General features: G+C 39.6%; 1 protein-coding gene across 1 annotated transcript in view; it reads right to left on the bottom strand.

The window, feature by feature from the left end:
• Nucleotides 1–19,899, bottom strand: part of ZNF827 (zinc finger protein 827) — a 91,236-nt gene extending 71,337 nt beyond the window's left edge. Inside the window, exons 1-4 of the mRNA XM_085313149.1 lie at nucleotides 19,885–19,899; nucleotides 15,948–16,038; nucleotides 6,584–7,594; nucleotides 1,722–1,894 (exon numbers count right to left, since the gene is read on the bottom strand). Coding sequence (XP_085169275.1) covers nucleotides 1,722–1,894; nucleotides 6,584–7,594; nucleotides 15,948–16,038; nucleotides 19,885–19,899 — 1,290 coding nt within the window. The remainder of the gene's footprint in view (nucleotides 1–1,721; nucleotides 1,895–6,583; nucleotides 7,595–15,947; nucleotides 16,039–19,884) is intronic.
• Between the last annotated feature and the right edge of the window lie 1,348 nt (nucleotides 19,900–21,247).

The following is a 21,247-nucleotide window of genomic DNA, read 5'->3' as shown; positions in this document are numbered from 1 at the left end:
TTTTTTTTTGGGGGGGGGGTTTTAATTCTGATATTCATTTATACTGTCACTGAAGGAAACTCAAGTCATATCTGACATTGTCACAGTGACTAACATAGCCCCCACCTCACTCACCTGCTACTATGTATGCACTTCTACTTCACCTCGATTTTGATCTGATACAAAATGCTTTTATGACRTGCCTAATCAAATGAGAAAATGTACCAAAGCAGTACTTGGTAATAATTAAAAAACACCACGTTACATGTTTGTACAATGGGTCTGTTTTAAGATGACATGGAGTCAGTTAAAGAAGGGGCTGATGGTGGGTGGACAGAAGAGAGTACGAGGGTTTCAGATAGCTAACAATCTGATAGAGGCTCTTTCAATTTCTCTGTGCTAATTTTCTCCAACATCCTACCTCTGATCTCCTATAGAAATCATCTTGCCAAAAATGAAGGGATAGGCTCTCAATTTGTAAATATAATAATCCCCAAAATGCACAAAAAGCAGTGACCAAGAATTCCTGCTGGGAATAATAGCAATATCCTTCAGAAAGCAAAAGACAACATCAGGCTTCTGTCAAGGAATACCAGGTTTGTAGGTGATGCATGCTTCTGCACAGATTGTCAACAACTGGAACAAAAACCTTTCTTATTACACTTCGTTCCCATCCTTTTAGGTCAGCAGTTCTGCTCGGGAAGCCCATCTAAGCCCTGCAGTCAGGGCAAAACACCAAATGCTAAAAGAAAGAGCTGCAAATACCAAACCTAATTGTACCTGATAAGGACTAGCATGATACACCAAGGGACTAGCGCATTGACCCACACTAGTTAAGGGACAGGCCTTCAGATTTGAGGGGGGTGATTTCAGATCCAGCAGGACCTGAAGTGAAGCAAGATCTGCTGTTGTGATCAGTAGAATCATCTGAATTTATACTTAAGTGAACAGTTACTCTGGTATAAGCAAGATTAGACTTCTGTCTAGTGATCTCAGGGAAAAAAAAATAAAGCTGAACCTCTGCATTTGCATTAACAAAGAAAAATTCTAACATTTCAGCTTCTTCACATGTCGATTAACAGGCTAGGTACCATTTTTTAAATTCACTAAGTTTGCTATACAGTATGCAAGACCGGGCACTTTGCATCTTGCTATTGTTCTAGTTATTTCAGCTAAGTAGAGAGTGAGTTTCTTTCTATTGAATTTTCCTATTTTTGCCAGGTGTTAGCTTACCTTAAGAAGACCATCTTCTTATAGTCTGAGCCTGAAACCTGAAGTTAAAACTGCAGGCCTGTCTATAGCAAGCAATCAAGCAAGGGAGACCCCCTGCTAGTGCTGGCTGAGTGGGTGCCCATTTAGTATAGAGCAAAGCCACGCAGAGACCCTAGCCTGCGGCCTGAAAGCAGCAATGTGACACAATTCAGCTAACAGTGCCTGCTTCTTGTAGTTCCAGGCCCAGGACGAAACCCACCACAGACAGCTCATGCTGCATTAAATTGCAAGAAGTTGACATAACACAAGGCAGTTTCCACACTGCATAAAATGGAAAGGCAAACAAAGGAAATCAAGTTATTTCTTCATCTCCTTACAGTCTCTTTATTTAAACAAAGACATCATAGTAATACAGATAGGGAAAAATTGTTCTTCCAAATGCGCCCAAAATAACTTTGCTACATTATCATCTTTTGATGGATGATTCAAGTGATAGATGATTCAAAATTGTCAGTAAATGCTTTCCTTACCTTCATGTGTGATTTGAGATTGTCCTTGCGTGCACAGCGAAATGGACAGAGTGGACACTGATGACTTTTTAAACCTGTATGAATCACCATGTGCCGTTTCCAATAACTCTTCCTCTTGATAACCAAACCACAGATCGGACATTGGAAAGGTTTTCCTCCTTCTTCTTCTGAGGCTTAGCAGAAGGGGCAAGAAAAAGAGAGGATACTTTACAGCCACTTGTCAAATACTTTCCCCTTGTAAACATACTCAAGATACCATTTTTCAATGCTAGCATTTCATCTGCAGAGACACATTAGTTAAACAACAACACACACCAGAAATTTCAGTTCTGTCGCTTGCATATCCCCTTCCTCTTAATCTAGTTACTCTCCCTCTGAGAAAGGTCAGATTAATTTATAAAGGTTAATGTCTCAAATATCCTTTGGCTAATCAGTAGGGGAGGCTACTCTATCTCACCTGGTCCTAATGTTCCTTATAATTTAACTGAACTGAGATGGATATCTCTCATAATCGTCACTTTGTAGCCTCATTTCCTATCCAATGTCAGTTGTAGCAGGCTATGAAAAATACACTTAACCATGTTCAAAAATGATCCATTTCCATATCTGATGGTTAGCAGGGGGAGAGGAAGGAATATTAAGCATAGAACAATTCACAGCTTAACTGGAAATCATGCTGGTATTGCTAAACAGATATGTTTAGCTTCAGAAGTGAAAGATTTCAGAACCCCTGCTGTTGAACTTGTTTAGTTACAGCTCTAGGAGATGCTGCCACCACTTCACCCACCAGGGAGTCTCAGGGTCATTGGGTTTCCTTCTTTTCCTCTAGTTTCCAGGGCATTCAGTCTATTGCCTTCCTAAATGTTTGCACTCTTTTACTGCCCAATTCATCTAAAATAAGAAAAGGAGTTGGGGTATTTGTCAAGCAAATATGGTTAATCTACTAAGTGTGGAATGAACACAAGGTTGGAAAAAACATTCTTTGCTGCTGACTTGACACAACTAACCATCCATCCATCCATCCTCTCACTGTGATTTCTTATTATTATTCTGAAGATAGGCTTTGCATTATCACTGGGTAGGAAGTGTTTTTCCTCAATATAAAAGACAAACCATTTTCAAATATCCATTTTCAAATATCCAGAGCTCAGTAATGTGTATCCTGCTATCTAGAATTTTTCTCAGAATATTTCTTCCCATTATTATCAGTTATTTTCTACTGATAAGAACACAACAAACATCAAGATCCTGTGACTGAGTGCTAAGTGATGAAAACTTCCAGAAAGACTTGTCACATCCTAAAACATTATTCTTGCTATAATGTAGGAAATAAAAACAACATAACAGAGTTGATTTGGTAGTCATTATGTAAGTCCAAGAAAAGACATATTTTCAAAGTGTGCACTTCACAGGTTCAGAAATGCTACTTGTGAAATCTTCTATCAAACTCAACATATTATCAAGGTGTTTCTCTCTCTCTGCACTGCTGAAGAATAAGCCAAAATCAATGCTAGAATTGCTTCACTTTTTTAATATCTTTACTTAGTTCTTCATAAAGCACCTGCATCAAAAAATAGCAGAAAGATAAACCACAGGAATATATATTGGTAACATTTTTATTCAACATTTCTTCACTCAACATTTCTATCATATCTTTTCTCAGGCTGCTGTTATCCTCAAAAAGGGTTCAGAAAAGAAACATGTAACCTATCAATCACCTGTTTTCTATCCTATTAAAAATAAATCTGCAGACAAGGTGAACCAATAGCAACTTAGCACATTACAAAATATGTGAAGAACTGGACTGCACATGACTTCACTGATAACAACGACAATTCATGGTACACAGGAATTATATCAATCCCCTCAAAGGTACAACCTCTTCACTGTACTACATAAACCTTAGCATAGGAAAAATTAGTAAATTTTGAGCTTCAGCTTTCCTTTATTCATATAGATGTTTATTTTAAGTCACACAATGTCAATTCATTGGATGGAGTTACTCCAGAGAGGAAAGAATCTGCCAGTGCATCCCAAAGAAACTTCAAAAAGAAAACTGCAAGCATTGCAGGCAAAAAGTTACTACCAAGCTAGCATTCAGTTGGGAATGAGAGAAGAGTCTGTTACCACAAACTTTCAAAAATGACATCAGAGCTTAAACAGAGTTCCCAAACTTCTTTTAAAGTTTCTTCCAAAAGACATGAGCTTTTTTTAAAGTTGGCACTATTACCAGATTGATGGAAGAGTTAGTCATCTCTGTATGATTTGTTAATATACTCCATCCAAGTAACAATTAGATTGGTCAAACCTGATATGAAGTATCAGAGATGACTATATTCTGATATGCCACAGCTCCTTGCCTGAAATAACTCTGAGCAAATAGCTCAACATGGTAGATAAAGCAGCAGCAGGTCTACTTTATCTTTTTTTATTGTTTTTTAACATATTCCTGTTTAAACAGTCACCATCTTTGATACTCCTTACTGATCAACATCTACTTAATCTCACTGAGTACTGAACCTGTGACCATTCACACAAAGCCAGATGGTGGTGGTGGGAAAGTGAAGCTGATAGGTAACAATCAAGCAAACTAAAGCCTTAACTATTCAATGTATGAGGGGGGAGAAAGATCTCTCTCAATCTATGGCTACTGGGAAAATACGTTTACCTGTCTGGCAACAAGACAACTCCCCCTGCCCCATGACTCAAAAGGCAAACAGACAATAACAGGTAAAACATTATAAAATGAAGTATTATTTTTTTGCCACTACTGCCATAAGGCCATGAGTGCAAAAGGAACCAGGAATGTACAATGCTTATTTTCACAGCAAATACACATGCTTGGATACTCTGCTCAAGTGTTTCAGCAAAGTCTCCAGTCAGAGGTCACAAAACAGTGACCTCTTCCTGCAAGCTACATTTCTCCATGGCAGAAAGAATCAGGGAGTTTGGCCTTACACAGTCAACATCCAGATATGCTAAGCAACAGCTCCTTTTTTTTAAAAAAAAATCTTCACAGTTGGTTAATTTAGAAAGGAAAAGATTAATAGCATATCAGAAAGGGGGCTTACACTCAAAGAACTTTTGTTATGAACATTACATGACAAAGCTTGCTTGAATGCCAACTGGCATTGGCCCAGTGCATATAAACTGAGAAGAAACACCCTTCCTCTTGGGATACTAGTCCCATATATTACAAAAGGCAAGTGGTTGTTCAGTGGTTACCAGGGCCCTGAGGCAGCCTGTAGCAGCACAGGACGCTGGGGCCTTCAGCAGAGAGGACAGCTGCTATGAATCTGCTGTATTTGCTAGCTTGCAAACTGATGGTACTACCACTGCACACACCACACACACAGAGCACTCCTCTTCTACTAGCTGCACAGACAAATCCTGCAGTTTTTTAATCAAGCACAAAATCTGGATTTTACTACAATCACTTTGACTAACAAAGTTAGATTTGTCAAAGTATATTGACTAAAATCAATGCCTACAATCATACTACTCTAACTCCCCTATGTGGGTACCCCTATTCCAACATGAAAGGGCGTCCTTTTTTTTTTTTAATTTAGCTTAGTTCCTCTGAAAAGGGCTTAAGCTAAAATAATGAAAACCTTAGGGCAGATGCATGCCAAATACAGTTTGCCACTTTAACTTCCTTGGCAAAACACACCAGCAAAACACTTGCAGAACAGATGAGGCTAACAGCAAAAACTGGTATCAGCTGCACCTTGATGTATCTCTCTCCCTCCTCCTTCAAGGGATGAATGAGCACTGCTGTCCATGCAATAGCTTCTTCGTTACGAGTTTTTAGCGAGAGCTGCACAGGGACAGATCAGACCTCATACTCTTCCTAAATGAAAAAGCTAGATCGAAAGACTGCAGGTGTAACTATACAATGTCCGTGCCAGGCCTCACGCCTGTACACTGACTACCTATACCTGTACAGTTAGGCTAATATTCCTGATAAAACTCATACTGGTAAATTACTTTGTCTACCTTGCAAAGATATTTGATAAGCTTCCTTATCCTCTACAGCAGAATGTCACTACCAGAAATATGAACCAGGGGTATGAACTTTCTATTAAAAAAGAGGTAAAAAATCTTTTTCCTTATTTTGAAAATGGATCATTTAAATTTCCCTGCATAGCTTGCCAATTCTTGAAAGCTTTTGTTACCAAGACTGTTTCTTCTTATTCCCTATATGCCTGGATCCTTGAATGCCAACAGCTGGAACTGGTGGAGGGAAGGCAGAAGTGTAAAATGGTTCTAGTTGAGCCAAATTAGAAAAATGCTTTCTTTTCTTTTCTTTTTTCTTTATTATGACAAAGGACTGTAAAAGACCAAACATGTTAGATTTTTTTCATGCTGCTGCAAAAATTTTAATGAAAAGTGGCAACATAATAATATACTCTGGTAAATTAGGACAGGGTAGTAAGTGATTATACAAAAGTCTATTTGTGACAGAGACAGCAGGAGGGAGAATTCTCCTTGTCCTGTATTTCAAAAGCACTGGTTTTGTACATGCTTACTTGATACCTTGAGCTCCCTGAAAGGGATTTTTTTGATCTTTCACATTAAATACTTTTTGTGGCCCTATTCTGAACTTGGTGAGGGAGGGAAAAACACAATTGTATGGAATAAAAAAAAATACTGAACTGTACACTCATATCTTTCAAATATGAAAACATTTGTGAGAGTTTGGTCTTTACGTGATACTTTAAGAAGCTTTTCTATTATTTACCTACAGTAGCTAGCTCCTATAACACATGGAACCAAAGCAAATCTAGACCGCTGAAGAAATGTTATAGAAGTCTACAGTGAAACAAACATGTTCTGCTATGTCGCTCAAACCAAATCCATACCTGTACTAGTGGGTTTGGATGCTCTTCCCTTAGGGACTGGCAGCAACAATAATTCCAAAGACTGTGGTGGAGTTGCTTTCTCTTGCTTCATCTCTGAAAGTTGCAAGGGATCCTCGGCAACCAGCGATTTCTTCTTCTCAGCCAACAGGGTGCCTGCAGCCCTTGCAGCAACCTCCTTGAGCAGGGCAGCTGAAGAGGTCATGGAAGCCAGAGAAAGGAAAGAACTTGCTGGAGGCGGGTGCTCCTGGCCAGGAGTCATGCTTCTTTCGCTCACTTTCTTTGATAAAGCTGCTAAGGTGGAGCTGGCAGACTGAGAACTAAAAGGTGAAGAAAAGGATTCAAATCTTACAGTGTCTTCAGTCCTTGAAAGAGATTTGTCCTGCAGAACAGCATTGGCTGCGGCTTTCAGTTTCAGGATAGCTGAATCAGGTGACAAACCACAGGTGGTGGTGGAGTTTGGCAACCACTTACCTTGATTCCATAAAAAGTGATTACTTGCATTGTATTGGTCACCTGTCTCCTGTTTCTCAGCAAGCTTTCTGGCAAGAACACTTAGCTGCTGAGCATGATGAGCAGGTGGAGAGAAGGAGAGATTGGAGCCAAGATTTACAGGAGACTCAACTCTGCCATTGACTGTGACAGCAGCATCCAACTTGAGGGAGCCAGCCTCCAGTAGCCGTCTCAGGTTGCTACTCAGTGGCTTATTTGGACCAGGAGATTCTTCTTCACATAGAGATGGCACATCAGGAGAAAGGTGCTCTTTGCTCTGTAACGTGTCTCTTAGAGCTTCATTTTCAATGGTTCCCACCTCCACTGTGTTGCTGCTCGGAGTTGCACTTCCCAAAGAAGTATCTGGGGAAGTGGACTGCTCTTGGATTCTGTCCTCAAGAGACAGCTTGAAGTTCTCCTGGACTTCTCCATATGATGCTTCTGAAGGAGTCTCTGAAGAATTTCCAAACCAGCGTTCTTCTTCGCTGAGTTCACCTTCCACTTCTTCCTGCCTAGTACCATCTGCATGGAACCAAGAACAACGGTTTTACTTCCAAATCAGTGCAATTCTTAGCATGAAGGATGTTAAGGTCCAAAATACCTTAAGGGCTCTACCCTTCCCCAACAGGCTAATGAAGGACAGTCCTCTATATGAGCCTCCTGTTTTAACATCCCCCTAAAGCTCATGAACTTAACATTAGCCTGGGTTGAATGATTAAGATTTTTTTTTTTTTGAAAAAGAATGAAGTTTTCTTTAAAGAAGAAATCCTGGCAAGTCTGTCATCCTCCAGGGCTTTAGTAGATATCAAAGATTTGTCTAAAACAGTATGATTAAAACATGTAAAATTGCAACAATACAAATATACCACAAATACAAACATATCACCAGGGCACCATTCATATACTGCAGTTATTTTATTATCAATGTAGTCTTTGMACAATCTGAAAAATATTATGAACTCTATGATGTAAAGCAGGGATTTAATAGGCTCAGAAACCTAGATAATTGAGTGTCTATACAGCTAACACAGAAATGCTTTCAAAAGCAGACCAGGTGTGCAGCTATTCAAAGTATCTTCTTCCAGTGACTTTAAATCTCAGCCCAATCCTGCAGTGACCCCTATCTAAAACAAACTAAAATTTGTACTGATGATAATACACACTTCATTTCAGAATAGCTGAGATGAGTAATGCATGAATGTTAAAGCATTCACCTTCCCAGCGATTTGGAAGAGAAATAGCATACACACAAAATTAATAGTGTTTGGATTTCTTTTTTCCCTTATACAGACATTACTTGCTTTTCATTTGTTTGTCACTCTTCAGTAATGTTAAAGACCATCCTAAACTGAACTCAGTTTGGGGGAACAGGAGGAGCGCCGAGGGGATATGTTCATCCTTATGCATTTTCTCTTCTCAGGTAACTGCAACAGAGTCTCTCCTAAGACCTGAGTGGTAGTGTTTGAAGTGCTGTGATCCTGGATTGCTTTTCTTCCCAGTAGGTATTCAGAATAATATAGACATGACCAAGTGTTTTGGGTTTGTTTGTTTGTCTAAATATCTTACTGGCCAATCAGAAAGTAGCCAAGAACAACAGCAATGCTAGAATTAAATTCATGTTAGCTTCCCTTGCCAAACACCTCTCACACTGCTCACTTTTTAGACTGAACGTCCTACATTACAGAAGAATATAGTAATCATATTATAACAAAACAAAAGGATTTAATAACCCTCTGGCCACTCTGAAAACAAGCCTGCATGGTATGTTCTGCATCTATGATCATCTATTATTCTCAGATTCCCTATTTAAAAAACAAAAAATGAATAAAAATCGATAAATGAAAACTTAGATTTATATTATTGCTTTTACACAATGAATTTAAGAAGGAAAGACCCCGCCAGCTGTATCGCAAATGCAGAGATACCAACATATACTCTGGAGGCAAAGATATAATTTAAATCATGTCATACTGAACATGAGGAATAGTGCCTCACAAAACCCTTTGAAAAATTTTAATCAACATTTTGTTAGCCCACAATAAAACCATTCTTTTACCTTAGATTACTGTTTTAAATAGAAGGAGGGCTCCATCTTTCCTATTCAAAACAAACAAAAAGCCAAGCAAAACCTAAAGCACTTCTGTAAAATTTTTTTATTATCCAAGATAACATCACAGATGAAGCARGATTAACAATAATGCACACAAAGGCCAACACCATGCACATTCAAATAAAGAGGACAGATGCTAACCAGTTGATCCAGCACTTATGCAGGTTACAGGAAAACAGAGTGTATTCCTGTCTCGTCCTATAAGCACTAAGCAAGCACCTTGAGGCACCCCTACACAGGTGGGTGCAGACAGATGCAAGATCCCTCTGCTCATCCAAATCCAAGCAAGTTTTGGCTTGGAAGCTATGAGGCTGTTTTCCTGGCACATTGCCTAAAACGGTATCCCAAGAGMAGGGCACCTCCCCTGGGACACAGCCCGGAGCTGACACCACTCCGCAGCTTCTGAGTCAGAGCCAGCTTGCATCCCACAACTCGCCTCTGTGCGTCTGTTTGCATCTGTCTGCGTTAAAGCAACCCCACCACCACCACCACTCACTCTCTACTGTTCTGCTCCCCATCCATATAGAGAGAGGGACAGTTGCATTTCTCCTCATTCAGAGAGTTAACAAAAAATTAAAGATTAAGAGATATTTGAATATAAATGGTTGCAGAAGGAAGTGGGCTTATGTTTTAGAGAACTCTCCAACTTGCTAAATTCCAAGCTTCTCTGTTCCATGCCATGTACCTCTATTTCTTATTTTTGACATTCTTTCCTACTTGCAACCAGTCCTTTAAAATACAAATTAAATAGCATAGCTTTATAAAATCTCTCAATCCTTTCTGTCCTGCCTGCATCAGAAGTAAAATCTTCTTTCCCACCTGCACCCGTTTTTTTTGTTCTAAACATACGAAGTAATGTCCCACATATCTTCATTGTCTTTCCTCTCTAGCGCTGACTCCTCACCAAACACTCACAGTAAATTAGGAATTAGTATTTGAAGTTGATTGCAAGGATGGGAGAAAAGGAACTCCATCTGCTACAGCAGAGCTGCCATACAGCCTTCACACAACTACACTATGCCTGGCACCAAAAAGTAGTGAAGGCAGAAGAGCTGAAAACAGGACATGGATCATCTTCCTTCTATAAATATGCACATTCTTCACTGGTCTTGCCCATAGGGAGGGCAGCCAGCAATCTTTAGAAGCCGGGGAGCAGCAGGAGTGAAGTACCCTTCCTTTAGCTGCTTATAAGCTTGCTTCGCAGCCCAAACTTCCCTCCTCTTTGGGTAATGCAGTGAGAGCTCCCCCTCCTGTTGCTATCTACCTGTAACCACTACAGCTGTCCCCAGATCTTTAAGAGGCCTCTAATATTAAGTGTAAATTTCCTCTGGAGCACCTATATTCCAAAGGCCAAAGACAGATTTTTTTTTAATTTTTATTTTGCCCACTGCAGTTTCTTTCAGTATCCAGAAACCAGACCCCTGACTGCTGACACTGTTCTAACTTTCCACTTCTAAGTGATTTTCTCTGTTGCTGCAGTATCAGATCCACTGTATTTTAAGGCTATAAGGTTAATGCTGAAAAAGCTGGCATTACTGTCTTATCACAAACACAGTCAAACCGCCTTTTAACACTAGCAAGTTCGTTTAGAAGCACAACTGCGAAGCACGGCAATTTCATTCCCAAGCAAACGTGTCATTCAAGGCCTTCAGGGCAAGATCTTAATTTGCATAGGCTTGCAAATATGTGAGTTTGAACAAACTTTGAACAAACTCCAGGAGAAATCAGCCCAACCCACCAACTTTCCTATGATTTCAAACCAAATAAAATCTTCCCTCAGAACTCCGAGGACTGATARGACCCCCAGGCCAGGTTTGTCTGAAACAGAAGCCAAACTCAATCTACCTGTCAACAAACTTCAGCTGAAGTTCAGGTTTGTAAAAGATCTGATGACACTTCCCTCCTGCTTTTGCAACATTACTGAGGAACCCTAGTGAGAAGTCTTTGAAATCCTGGAATAGAAATATGCTTAAATTTCCTCTCTCTACCATAAACATATTACAGTTTATTATCTTATAAGCAATTCTGTATTTTCAGCTACTAACATTTCATTTTTCTTTAAGCCTGAAACATTAAGCAGGGGTGAGAAACCACACAGAACTTGCAAAGCACATAAAGGCAACTTAAGCGTTAGGAACAAATTCTCACCAGCTTCATTTGGAATAAAACCTGGTTGGAATCTCACTGGCTTTTACCAGGTAACTACTCATCAGATTGCCCCTTCTCACTACCATTCAAGAGTTAGGATCAGTCAATGCTTCTCTATCCTGATTTCCCAGCAGTTCTGGAGGGGGAACTGCTTCCTAAATCATTTGTCACTGGTAGTAACTTGTGGAATTCACTGGTGTCCTAGGTGCTTCAGGACTATCCCATTGCAGAGTATGCAGGAACCACACAAAAGTCCTTCCCACTCCTGCCAGCAACAATAAAAGGCACCAAAATACTGATGGGCAACTGCTGCCACTGATGTAGCTCAGTATCAAATGATCTTTGTCAAAGTCACAAATGTGCGCAAAAGCACTCCTTGAAGAAGTGGCAGTTCCTTGGCTTGCCCATTCGTCTGCTTGTTTTCAAATATGGACAAGTTCCGCTCCTCTTCAAGTGATCAGTTTGAAAGGCAAATTTTGTTGATCCCAAACTACCTTATTTAACTTTGTGGGCACCTGCCCTCATACTTGAAGTGTTGAATAGAATTTGATCCTAGTATCAGTAAGAACATGAATATTAACCTGCCCAAACTRCTTATAGCTGAAAACTGAAAAAGTCAGACAAACATGGTTTTTGAAGATTCAGCCATCTAATTCAAATACTAGAAACTTTTTAACTACAGCTAATATTATTTACATATGCCATTCATGAAAGCAGTAGGTATGAGGAGATGACCCACAGTTCCACTTTGTATGGACTAGGAGTGGAGAAACATGGGTGTAGCAGACTGGGAGCTAGAAACATGAGAGAAGGGAAGAGTCTCAAAGTTACASGATTGAACAACAGATCTGGCCAGTAAAAACATCAGCTATGATTGAAAGAACATGATCTTGACCACCAGATATAATAGAGAGAACTGGCTAAAGTTAAGGAACCCACCCCAAAAGACACTGATTTTTCATAGTGWGGGGGACAAAATTTCACGTGTATCATTTGGGATAATGAGTAAATTAAACAGTAATACAGAAATAACATCCAAATCCAGCAAATCCATATACTACAGTGATATGAAATTTATGCAAAGAATAATTATGGGATTACAGAATGAAAATTAAGCCAAATGCAAAAGCAGCTAGAGAAGACAAATCATTTCAAATAAATGCTCACACAAAAATTACTGATTAGGTAAATTAGGGAGGATTTCCCCAACTTCAGCAATTACATTTCAAGAAAAGTCTGGGAATCTGCAGGTGCAGAATTTAAAGTGGTAGGGGAACCATATGCCATTTTTACCATCTTGATATCAAGTATCTTCATCCAGTATCTTCATCTATATAAGGTATTTARATATGATCACTGAAGTTTTTGTCAATCTAAATAAGGTAATAATCACCTTTTTTGGCTAACTGGTATCCAGATTGTCTTCCTAATTTGTTGACACAACTTAYTTCTGTCTGGTGCCTTTGGTATCTTCCTGATCCTGTAACATCTATTTAGCCTAACAAAAGCTACATTGATCAAGGAGTATAAATTGCAGTGTAAGAGCTTACCTTATTCCATCTCTACTGCCTATCACAAACCATGTACTTTATTATCTTATACTAAATATTATACATAGGCCTACTGAAAGTGCTAGGATTAAGTGACAGGTCTACATTGGCAAATTGGGGAGCTCTGCAGAAGGTGCCTAAGGACTTTAAAAGATCACAAAACAGTAAGACATCCATAGAGAGTTCTGGGGAAAGACAGACTGACTCACGTGAACAACAGTTTAAGGTTAAGTAAATAAGTAGTCACATCAGAATACGGCAGAGACAACAGCTGAGCCATCAGAGCTCARCCTCATGCGACTTCTCTGGAGAACAGCAAGAAACAGGAGGTAAATGAGGAGAAGAAGCAGTTGAGAACTGGTAAGGCATGGTCAACTGCTATAGTCAAACAGAAGAAAGAGGCAAGACAGAGTTAGCTGGTGTGCTCATATTTGGCCTCCAGGATGGCTTCAAGTCACCAGCACAAAGCACCAAAATCCCAGGTCCTACTCCCTCCTGCCTTCTTTCTTAGATCTCTCAAACAGCGGGGAGTGAGCGAGCTATGGGATAAACTACACTGTTCCGGCAGGCTGTTTCTTGAAAGTGCTGTAACCCACATTGCATCATAACTGTAACCATCAGCCTCGTACCCAATTAACATGAGATTCCCATTGCACAATGGCCGTTTGTCCAGCAAGGGAACACCTGCCCATCATGCCTGCAGTTTAGCTCTGTGCCAGCCTGCCACTTTAAGCCCTTTAGAATTGGATATATATGGATGCTTACATCCTCCAGCCAAACTAGGTAAGTACCACTGGCACAGAAGCCTTGAAATTTGCCAGTGACCAGCTGCTAGCCACCCTGGGCAGAACAGTTTCAATGGAATATGGAGAGTAGATGCCATACTGGAGAAGCTCCAGGACAAAATTAGAGGAGAGGATCATGAAGTCCTAATTGTAAACCACACATCCGATGAGAGCTATCAGCCATGTAAGTATCATGTCAAAATTTAGTGCAGATCAGATAATGCAAAGAAGAATAAAGGAGCTAATGGCTGAATACAGTAAAGACCTTTAGGTAAACTACATATATTGTGCAAGTGCATCACTTTGGTATTGGAAAAATTATTACAAGAGATTGCTTACTAATAACATATCACTTTCTAATTCACATTGCTTCTGGGCATCAGCTTCATGTAAATCCTTGCTAATTTCACATCCAGGTACTATAGAAAGTAGCATGTATGAGCCTGAAAAATGGCAGTCATACCTGGGAAGTCTGTTCTGCGATATCCTATATAAATTGTTCAGACCAGCCAGCTATAAACAGGTGGCCACCTATAAACAGTCTTTTTGTGTTCAGGTTGCCTTTTTAAGGCATATTTTTTTTAAAAAGGCATATTTTAAAAAATATTTCATTTCTTTGGGCTGGACAACCTTTGTGGGTTCCCACACCCACGAGACTGTGCAGATGTGCACGCTGCAGGACTGCCTCAGAAATGCTGGGCACACTATGAACCAACATCCCAAAGGTTTCACATCTAAAAAGCATTTACAGCCACATACGAATAGGCTGTACATCCAGAGCAGTAGCAATGTTGATTTTCCCACAGGGATGCTTGCAAGAAAATCATGATTTTAATAAAGACACAAAGGCCTGCCTTAACTCCTTTTATTAAATCAACAGCTGCAAATAAAACTTAGAAGTCACAGTTCTATAAACAGCCATGTGCTAGAGTGCACTCTGTACCCCATTTTCCCTTCATGATTTCTGTGACCTATAATAGGTAAGCAACATAGAAAGTCACTGTCCTCTTTCAGTGAAATTTCTGCCTCACTCACTTATCAACGGGATGATTACTCAACTCTTGACCTCATCGCAAAATAGTTTAGCAGTGCTGGTGCTTGAACCAAATTTCGCTACTGCAGGCTGACCTAGAGAGAGCAGCACAGCTGCAAGAAGGAACTGCCAGAAAGCCGTAGCTCTTCTGTTCTGTCCTTCTCCCCTGTGTTTCAGATCTGTGAAAATGTTCACACGATTAGACAGGAAGAGAAGCCCTAGGTAGGGCTCCATATTTCATCTCCACATCTTCTAAAATAATGATTTTCCTAACTGGAGGGAAGGAAGAAAGCAGGGAGGGAGGAAAAAAAAGGCACAGCTTTTAAAGACAGGGCATATATCCTCTATTTCATCCTTAACTTGAAGAGGCTTTAAAAATCCACTTCCAAGAAAGACCCAGAATATTCACCTAGCAAYTTCTCTGGTACTGCTTTAAAAACAAAACAAACAAACAAACAACAAAAAACTCACACAGGGCTCCAACACCAACAAGATGACACACAAAAAATTTAATTATTTCACAGTAACTGAACTCTTCTGGATGCTTTGTCCATATGCACCTTCTAACTGTGCCACTATACATGTGTCACTAACTGTGAACATGCAGAACTCCCACACATTCAGGTTTGCCGACTGCTAGCCAATTATAAATGGACAAAACGCACACACAGTGCCTCTCAGAGGCAGAATCCAGGGGTGATGGACTCCAAGGAAGGAGGAAGGCAGGAAGGACTACTGAAAAAGCACTTCACAGACAACTCTAAACTGCCTCTACTTCCTTTCCCTCAAAGGAGGAAAATTCTGTGGTAGAAGGGAAACAGAAGCAAAGGCCTTTCATTTTTAGTCACTAGTCCCAGAATAAATGTTTCAAATAGGATTCATTACCATTCCATTACAATGCCATACCAAAAGATCCTTTTTTTACTGGCTAGCATGCGAGAGGACAGAGATTCATCATTTCTCTTGAACTGAGCTGTTACTACATGAGGAAGGTTCTCAGGGGCTGTTAACAGACCAGGAGGTGCGACTCCATATTGATAGTGAGTTTGATCATCAAGATTTTCCAGAAGGTAACTTCTATTATGATGGATATTTGACACCTTGCCTCCAAGAAGATCAATTATTCTTCTGTTCCAGGAAAGAGGTTATAGTTACTAACCCTATATTAAACATCTACTTTTTGCTGAATTAACTCAAGTTTTCTTAGGGTAAACATGGGTTGCCAGCCTCCCAGATTAGAAGAAGCTACCTGCTTTCTCTCCTTCAATGACAGGAGCAAGATAGTAGTGTAACTCTATGAAATGGCCTACCTTAACCTCAGCTAGCTTTAACTGTTCCAGCTGTTGAGGAAAGATAGAACAGTAGTATAGGAATACATCAAAATGAACTGTATTATGTTACCGAAACTGTGCTCAAGGCTTAATGTAAGCATTGCCATGCATGCCTGAAGCAGAATAAGCAGTTATTCAGAACACCACCTTATATTCCCAATGTCAAGAAAGATCATTTGGACACTATGGCCAACGTGCCTTTGTCCGTTAAAGTAGTCTCCCTTTTATGGAGACTGAGCAAAATACCACAGCCAGTCTTACTGCAGGTTTCTTCCACAGGCCCTTGTTAACATCCTATAGTAATCTAAAGCCAAGTTTAGAATCACCTTTTATAAAGCCCCAGACAGTGATCCCAATGATTTATATGCTATAGGAATATGGCCATTCGAAAAAGTTGAAGTCTGTACACGAATAGATCAAACAAATTCACCKTTTTCAGCCTGATGAAAAAAGAGAATATGATAAACTGCTTGCTACAAAACCAAACACTTTTTCAGACACCAACTCAACTCTTCTGAACCAGACTCAAAAAGCCCTTATCAGGAACTGCAGATTTCCCTGGGYCTTTTAAAAATAGTTAAATTAAGACTCTGATAGTGCATTATAGGTTTGAGGACAAACTAAATATGTAGCAGATCAGCTCTATTTGAAATGGGAATCAGCATTAATGATTTCAGATGGTTCAAGTGATCCTTTTGCAAGTCTGCCCAGAGAGAATAAGTAGTGCATCATTTACTTCAGCATGCATTTAAAATACGGGGCCCTCTTACGTGTTTAGCTCATTATAATGAGAAATTCTATGTTTTCTTAGTTACAAAGAAGTTTTTAAAATTCCTAAAACTATTCAAGTTAGCYGAAGTTCATTCCGCTTATTCATTTGTTTTGCTTTAGACAGATGTTTATGACAATGGGTTGTTGCAGTGAGAAAAGTATCAAACACTGAAAAGTAGTTGAGAACCTGGCATCTCCAAAATATGAAGAGCTAAACATTATTCTCAACATTTCTACTATGCTTGGCACAGAAAGAACCTAAGCCTGTCATCTCAGACTACTTCAGAAAGGAGGAGAAATACTTTAAGAATTCTCAAAATGGGCCTTTATTAGAAATGATCCCTCAAGCAATTCTAGAAAGCAGTTTGGAAAAGCTGGCTAAGGCCGGAAAATCTCTAAATGACGAAACTTATTTTCCACTCCAGATCATATCATTGCAGGAGATAATCACATGAATGTCAAATGGTGACTACAGGAATCCATAATATTTAAAGTCACCCTTGAATGAAACTCCATGAGTAAGAAAAGATATTCCATTCCTTTGGCAGCTCATTGATGAAGTCTTTGAACACAGAACGAGTGTCTAGATTAGTAAATTTTGAGCAGAAGCATAAAACTGCCTTATCTTAAGCACAGCCTACCTGCAAACTAGAGGCTCAGTTATTGGAAGGTCTTTCCAAATGACTATGGTGTTACAGTAGGTTGATCGTAGGGCAGAGTCTTCACGGTATATTTGAGGTAGAAGACATCTTGTTCAAGAGGTTTTTTTTTTTTTTTTTTTAACAAGATCTCAGGCTGCAATTATCCCTGACTTACAAAAAGAAAGAAAGAGAGAGAGGGAGAGAGAGAAAACTGAGGTCAAGCTAAACAATCATTATGAGCTCAGGTAGTGAAGTATCCCAACACTCTCAATCTATCAGCACATAGTTCTGATTAGGTGTTATGGAACACAAGATCCACTTGCTTGGACAAGTCTGTTTGAGAAAAATTAAGGATCACATCACATTATTAGGATACCTGAAAGAAAAAATCTGAGCAAGAACCTCAATTCTTGGTACCTTTCCTCCCTTGAAAGGCAACAGAGTTCAAGAAAGGGAGTGGACATACATGAATCGTCATAGATTAAAAAAAAAAAAAAAAACCACCACACACACACACACACACACACACACACACACACTACAACCTGGAATGAGAAAAATTAAGGTATCCAATACATTTCCAGAGAGGTTAGCTTCTGCCTGGAACAACTCAAGACCACCAGAATTTCTTTCTGCACACCTTAAAATGCTGTTCTGGTGCTGTGATGATCAATCTCCCAGACTAAGCCTAACACATAGTTTAGAGGATTTATCTGCTGACTGGATGGCTCAAGACATCTTGAAGTGATTCTGTCCTTCTTGATTGTCAGTGTGACACACAAGACTTTGGCTAACATAAGAAGAAAATGGGGAGAAGCACCCTTATTTATAGGTGTCACTTTTATGTAGTGAGCAGTTCACAAGAAAAAAAGCACCTATAGCAAATCTGAAGTAGGACATTAAGCCTGAATAATACAATTTCTTGTATCATATGATGTACGATTTAGATGTCAAAAAAGGCAGGAAAGCTTTACTTTCTATTCTTCATTTAACATGGTAACAGATCAAATTAGTGGTTCAGTCTATTTTGCACGATATCTACATTCTCTGTTGTCGAGATACATGTATAAACTGCTTGCTCTTATTCACTCAGTGCCTTCACCAGCCACCAATTCATCTTAATTAAGGCCTGCACCTGACCCTCCACTGCCCCAGAACCAGCTGCAGCGATAGCTGTCTTGACTCTTTATTGCGTCTTCATTGCTTGAAATGTATTGCAAGCCTCAGCACAATCGCAACCCCAACAGTAAAAAGCAGGCACAACATCCTTACATTCACCTAACAATTTATAGCAGCCAAGAATAAAACAATCTGTTTAGGCTATATATTACCATAACATTGATGTACCTTGCTATATGTCACTGATCTTAATGCAGCTAGTCATTTAAAACTGCCGAGGTCACCACAGCAACATGATTTTAGACACACTTCCAGTTGGAAAGGAAGTTAACAAGAAGCTGCAAGTGTCAATTCAACTGGCAAAAAGGGCTACTAAAGTAAGGAAAGTATACAAATGTACCACTTTGTTGCATACAAACAATTTGCAATGAAAAGAAATAACTCCCTGATCACAACTGCTATTTATCATTATGGCCTAGGAATGGCACTCAGTTTGCAAAATAGTTCTGCCATCACCTGAGAGACTGGAATTGATCTAGAAGTTCTAGGGAAGAGCAGTAAAGAACCCACACTATCAGCTGTGCTGTGCAAGGTCATTCCAAACTTTCCTGTGGGACACACCATTAACCAAAAGGCTAATCTAGGCACCAAAACCATGCTGGTTGATTACCTGCTCCTTCACCCATTCATTTCAAGGAGTTGCTCTCATGTGTTGTACCCACCATATAGGATCTGTGCCCTTAAGCAATCAATATTAAATTTACCATAGCTACCACAATGTTATCAGAAAAAAAAAATGTTAAGGTTGATAAATCAGTCAATTATCTGCTTCCTTGACTTTTATTCCTGTGTAAATGTTTTTATCCTTATATTATGAGTACCAGCACTTATGAGAAGATGATCTATACGTTGCCAAAAACAACCATTTAAATTACTAGGAAATCCTTAATTACTATAAACAAGATTACAACAAGCGTATTTAAAAAGAAAGGATTCTAAACACCACAATCGTAGCTCCAGAAAACCAAGCTCCCTCGCCATCAGTGTGAGGCCACTTTTTCCACATCTGCTCTCGGTGCATGACCCTCCTTCTCTCTGCCCACCTGAATGCCCCAGCGAGAGCACCTGCTGCTGCTCCATCACTACCTTCCTGCAGAGCTGAGTATATGCACAGACTATGAAGTTCCCAGTCTCCTTTCAGCTCCTCATATTAAATCCAAACTCCCCTCCTCTCCTCTCCTTCTCCAAACAAAATCCCCCACCCCACAAAATGGGAAGGAATCATTATCAGAGAAAGGAAGGTGAACACAAGGAAACAACATACCTTATGATGCGCCATAGTTATTGATTACATTTTCATGCTTTAGTGTCCCTTCTGGGACTCTAAAGGACAGCCCAATCCTCAAAGGTGCAATGAAAGTATGTGAAAAACAGAGAAGGCTGTTATCCTTGCCTAGAAGCAGTGAACTGGTTTAGGCTCAAAATGGGACTATCAAATCTATGGCAAGATAGATGCACATGATCTCAGGCAAAACTTCCTTTTCCATACCTCCCCTCTAACTGGTAATAGCAAGAGATTTCTTGAAAAGGGTGATAGAAGGCTGAAACCAAAAGAAAAGTGAAATATGCTTCTTCCTGTAGACAGAGGAAATATTAAATCCAAAGGACCGTGTAGAAGATCTGGTTTCCGCCCTCTTTTGAAAGGCAAAGTCAAATTTTGGAATTGAAAGGGAGAGAAATCTCACCAGCGTTTGTACAGGGAGAGAGTAATACAAGCTCTGGATAGTTTCAAACTCCAAGAAAACTCTTTAGAAGATTTCAAAAGCACTGTAAAAACACATAGCAACATCCAGGACGTAAATAGTTATTTCACGGAATATGCTTCCTGTCTTTTTTCTGCTTCTCTCTGTTCCTCAAAGAACTGCTATCCAGATACAAAACTTCAACCCTTGTTACCTGGGTTTCCCCAAGAAACTGCCAAGTGCATCTCTTCTGCAGTATATCTGATCAAAATACAGGCTCTCTTTTCGGCTGAAAATGTATTTTTGTTCTGTGACATACATGCCTAGGACAGCAGGCTGGCTCCCTGACTGAAAGTCCTTTGCACTAATCAGATACAAAGGAGATAACAAAGGAGAAGTTGTATTTCCTGGTCTTTCTCACACAAGAGGTAATTCTTGAAAGTACTTGCAGATGTCTAATCGCTATTGTAGAAAATGGAGATCCAGAAGACACAGCTGAAACAAACTTCAGAAGTCCTACAGAAGAACGTGGTATTTCTGATCTGCTTTCGCAACTGGTTCTAATACCACAAGCCAAACCAACAACACCTAGAATAATAAAGAAAGGCAACCTTCACTTTTCGTCTTGTCTCCAAGAGATTGAAAGCGTACTGTGTCTTCTCTTGAACCAGTTCCAAATAAATTCTCATTCTATTAACTTCTGAAACCACTAGTAGTCTTCAGACAGTGACACTGATAGAGTAGTGATATTACCAAAATGAAAAACAGGTAATTCTCTACTTCCCTCTCTATAGAAAAAGGCTGACTAATCTTCTCCAGCTAGTCTAGAAAACTTACTGTGAATAATGACTGGTAAAGAGTGAAAAAAATAATGATAGTGATAGAAGTAGTGATTATATCACAAGTGGTTCTGGTTTTCGAGAAGGAGAAAAAGGAGGAAAACTG

Source organism: Rhea americana, unplaced genomic scaffold, assembly GCF_003343005.1.
Source record: "Rhea americana isolate MKP2758 unplaced genomic scaffold, rheAme1 scaffold_38, whole genome shotgun sequence".
NCBI lineage: Eukaryota > Metazoa > Chordata > Aves > Rheiformes > Rheidae > Rhea > Rhea americana.
The sequence above is the reverse complement of the archived record's forward strand: the minus strand, read 5'-3'. Positions and strand labels throughout refer to the sequence as shown.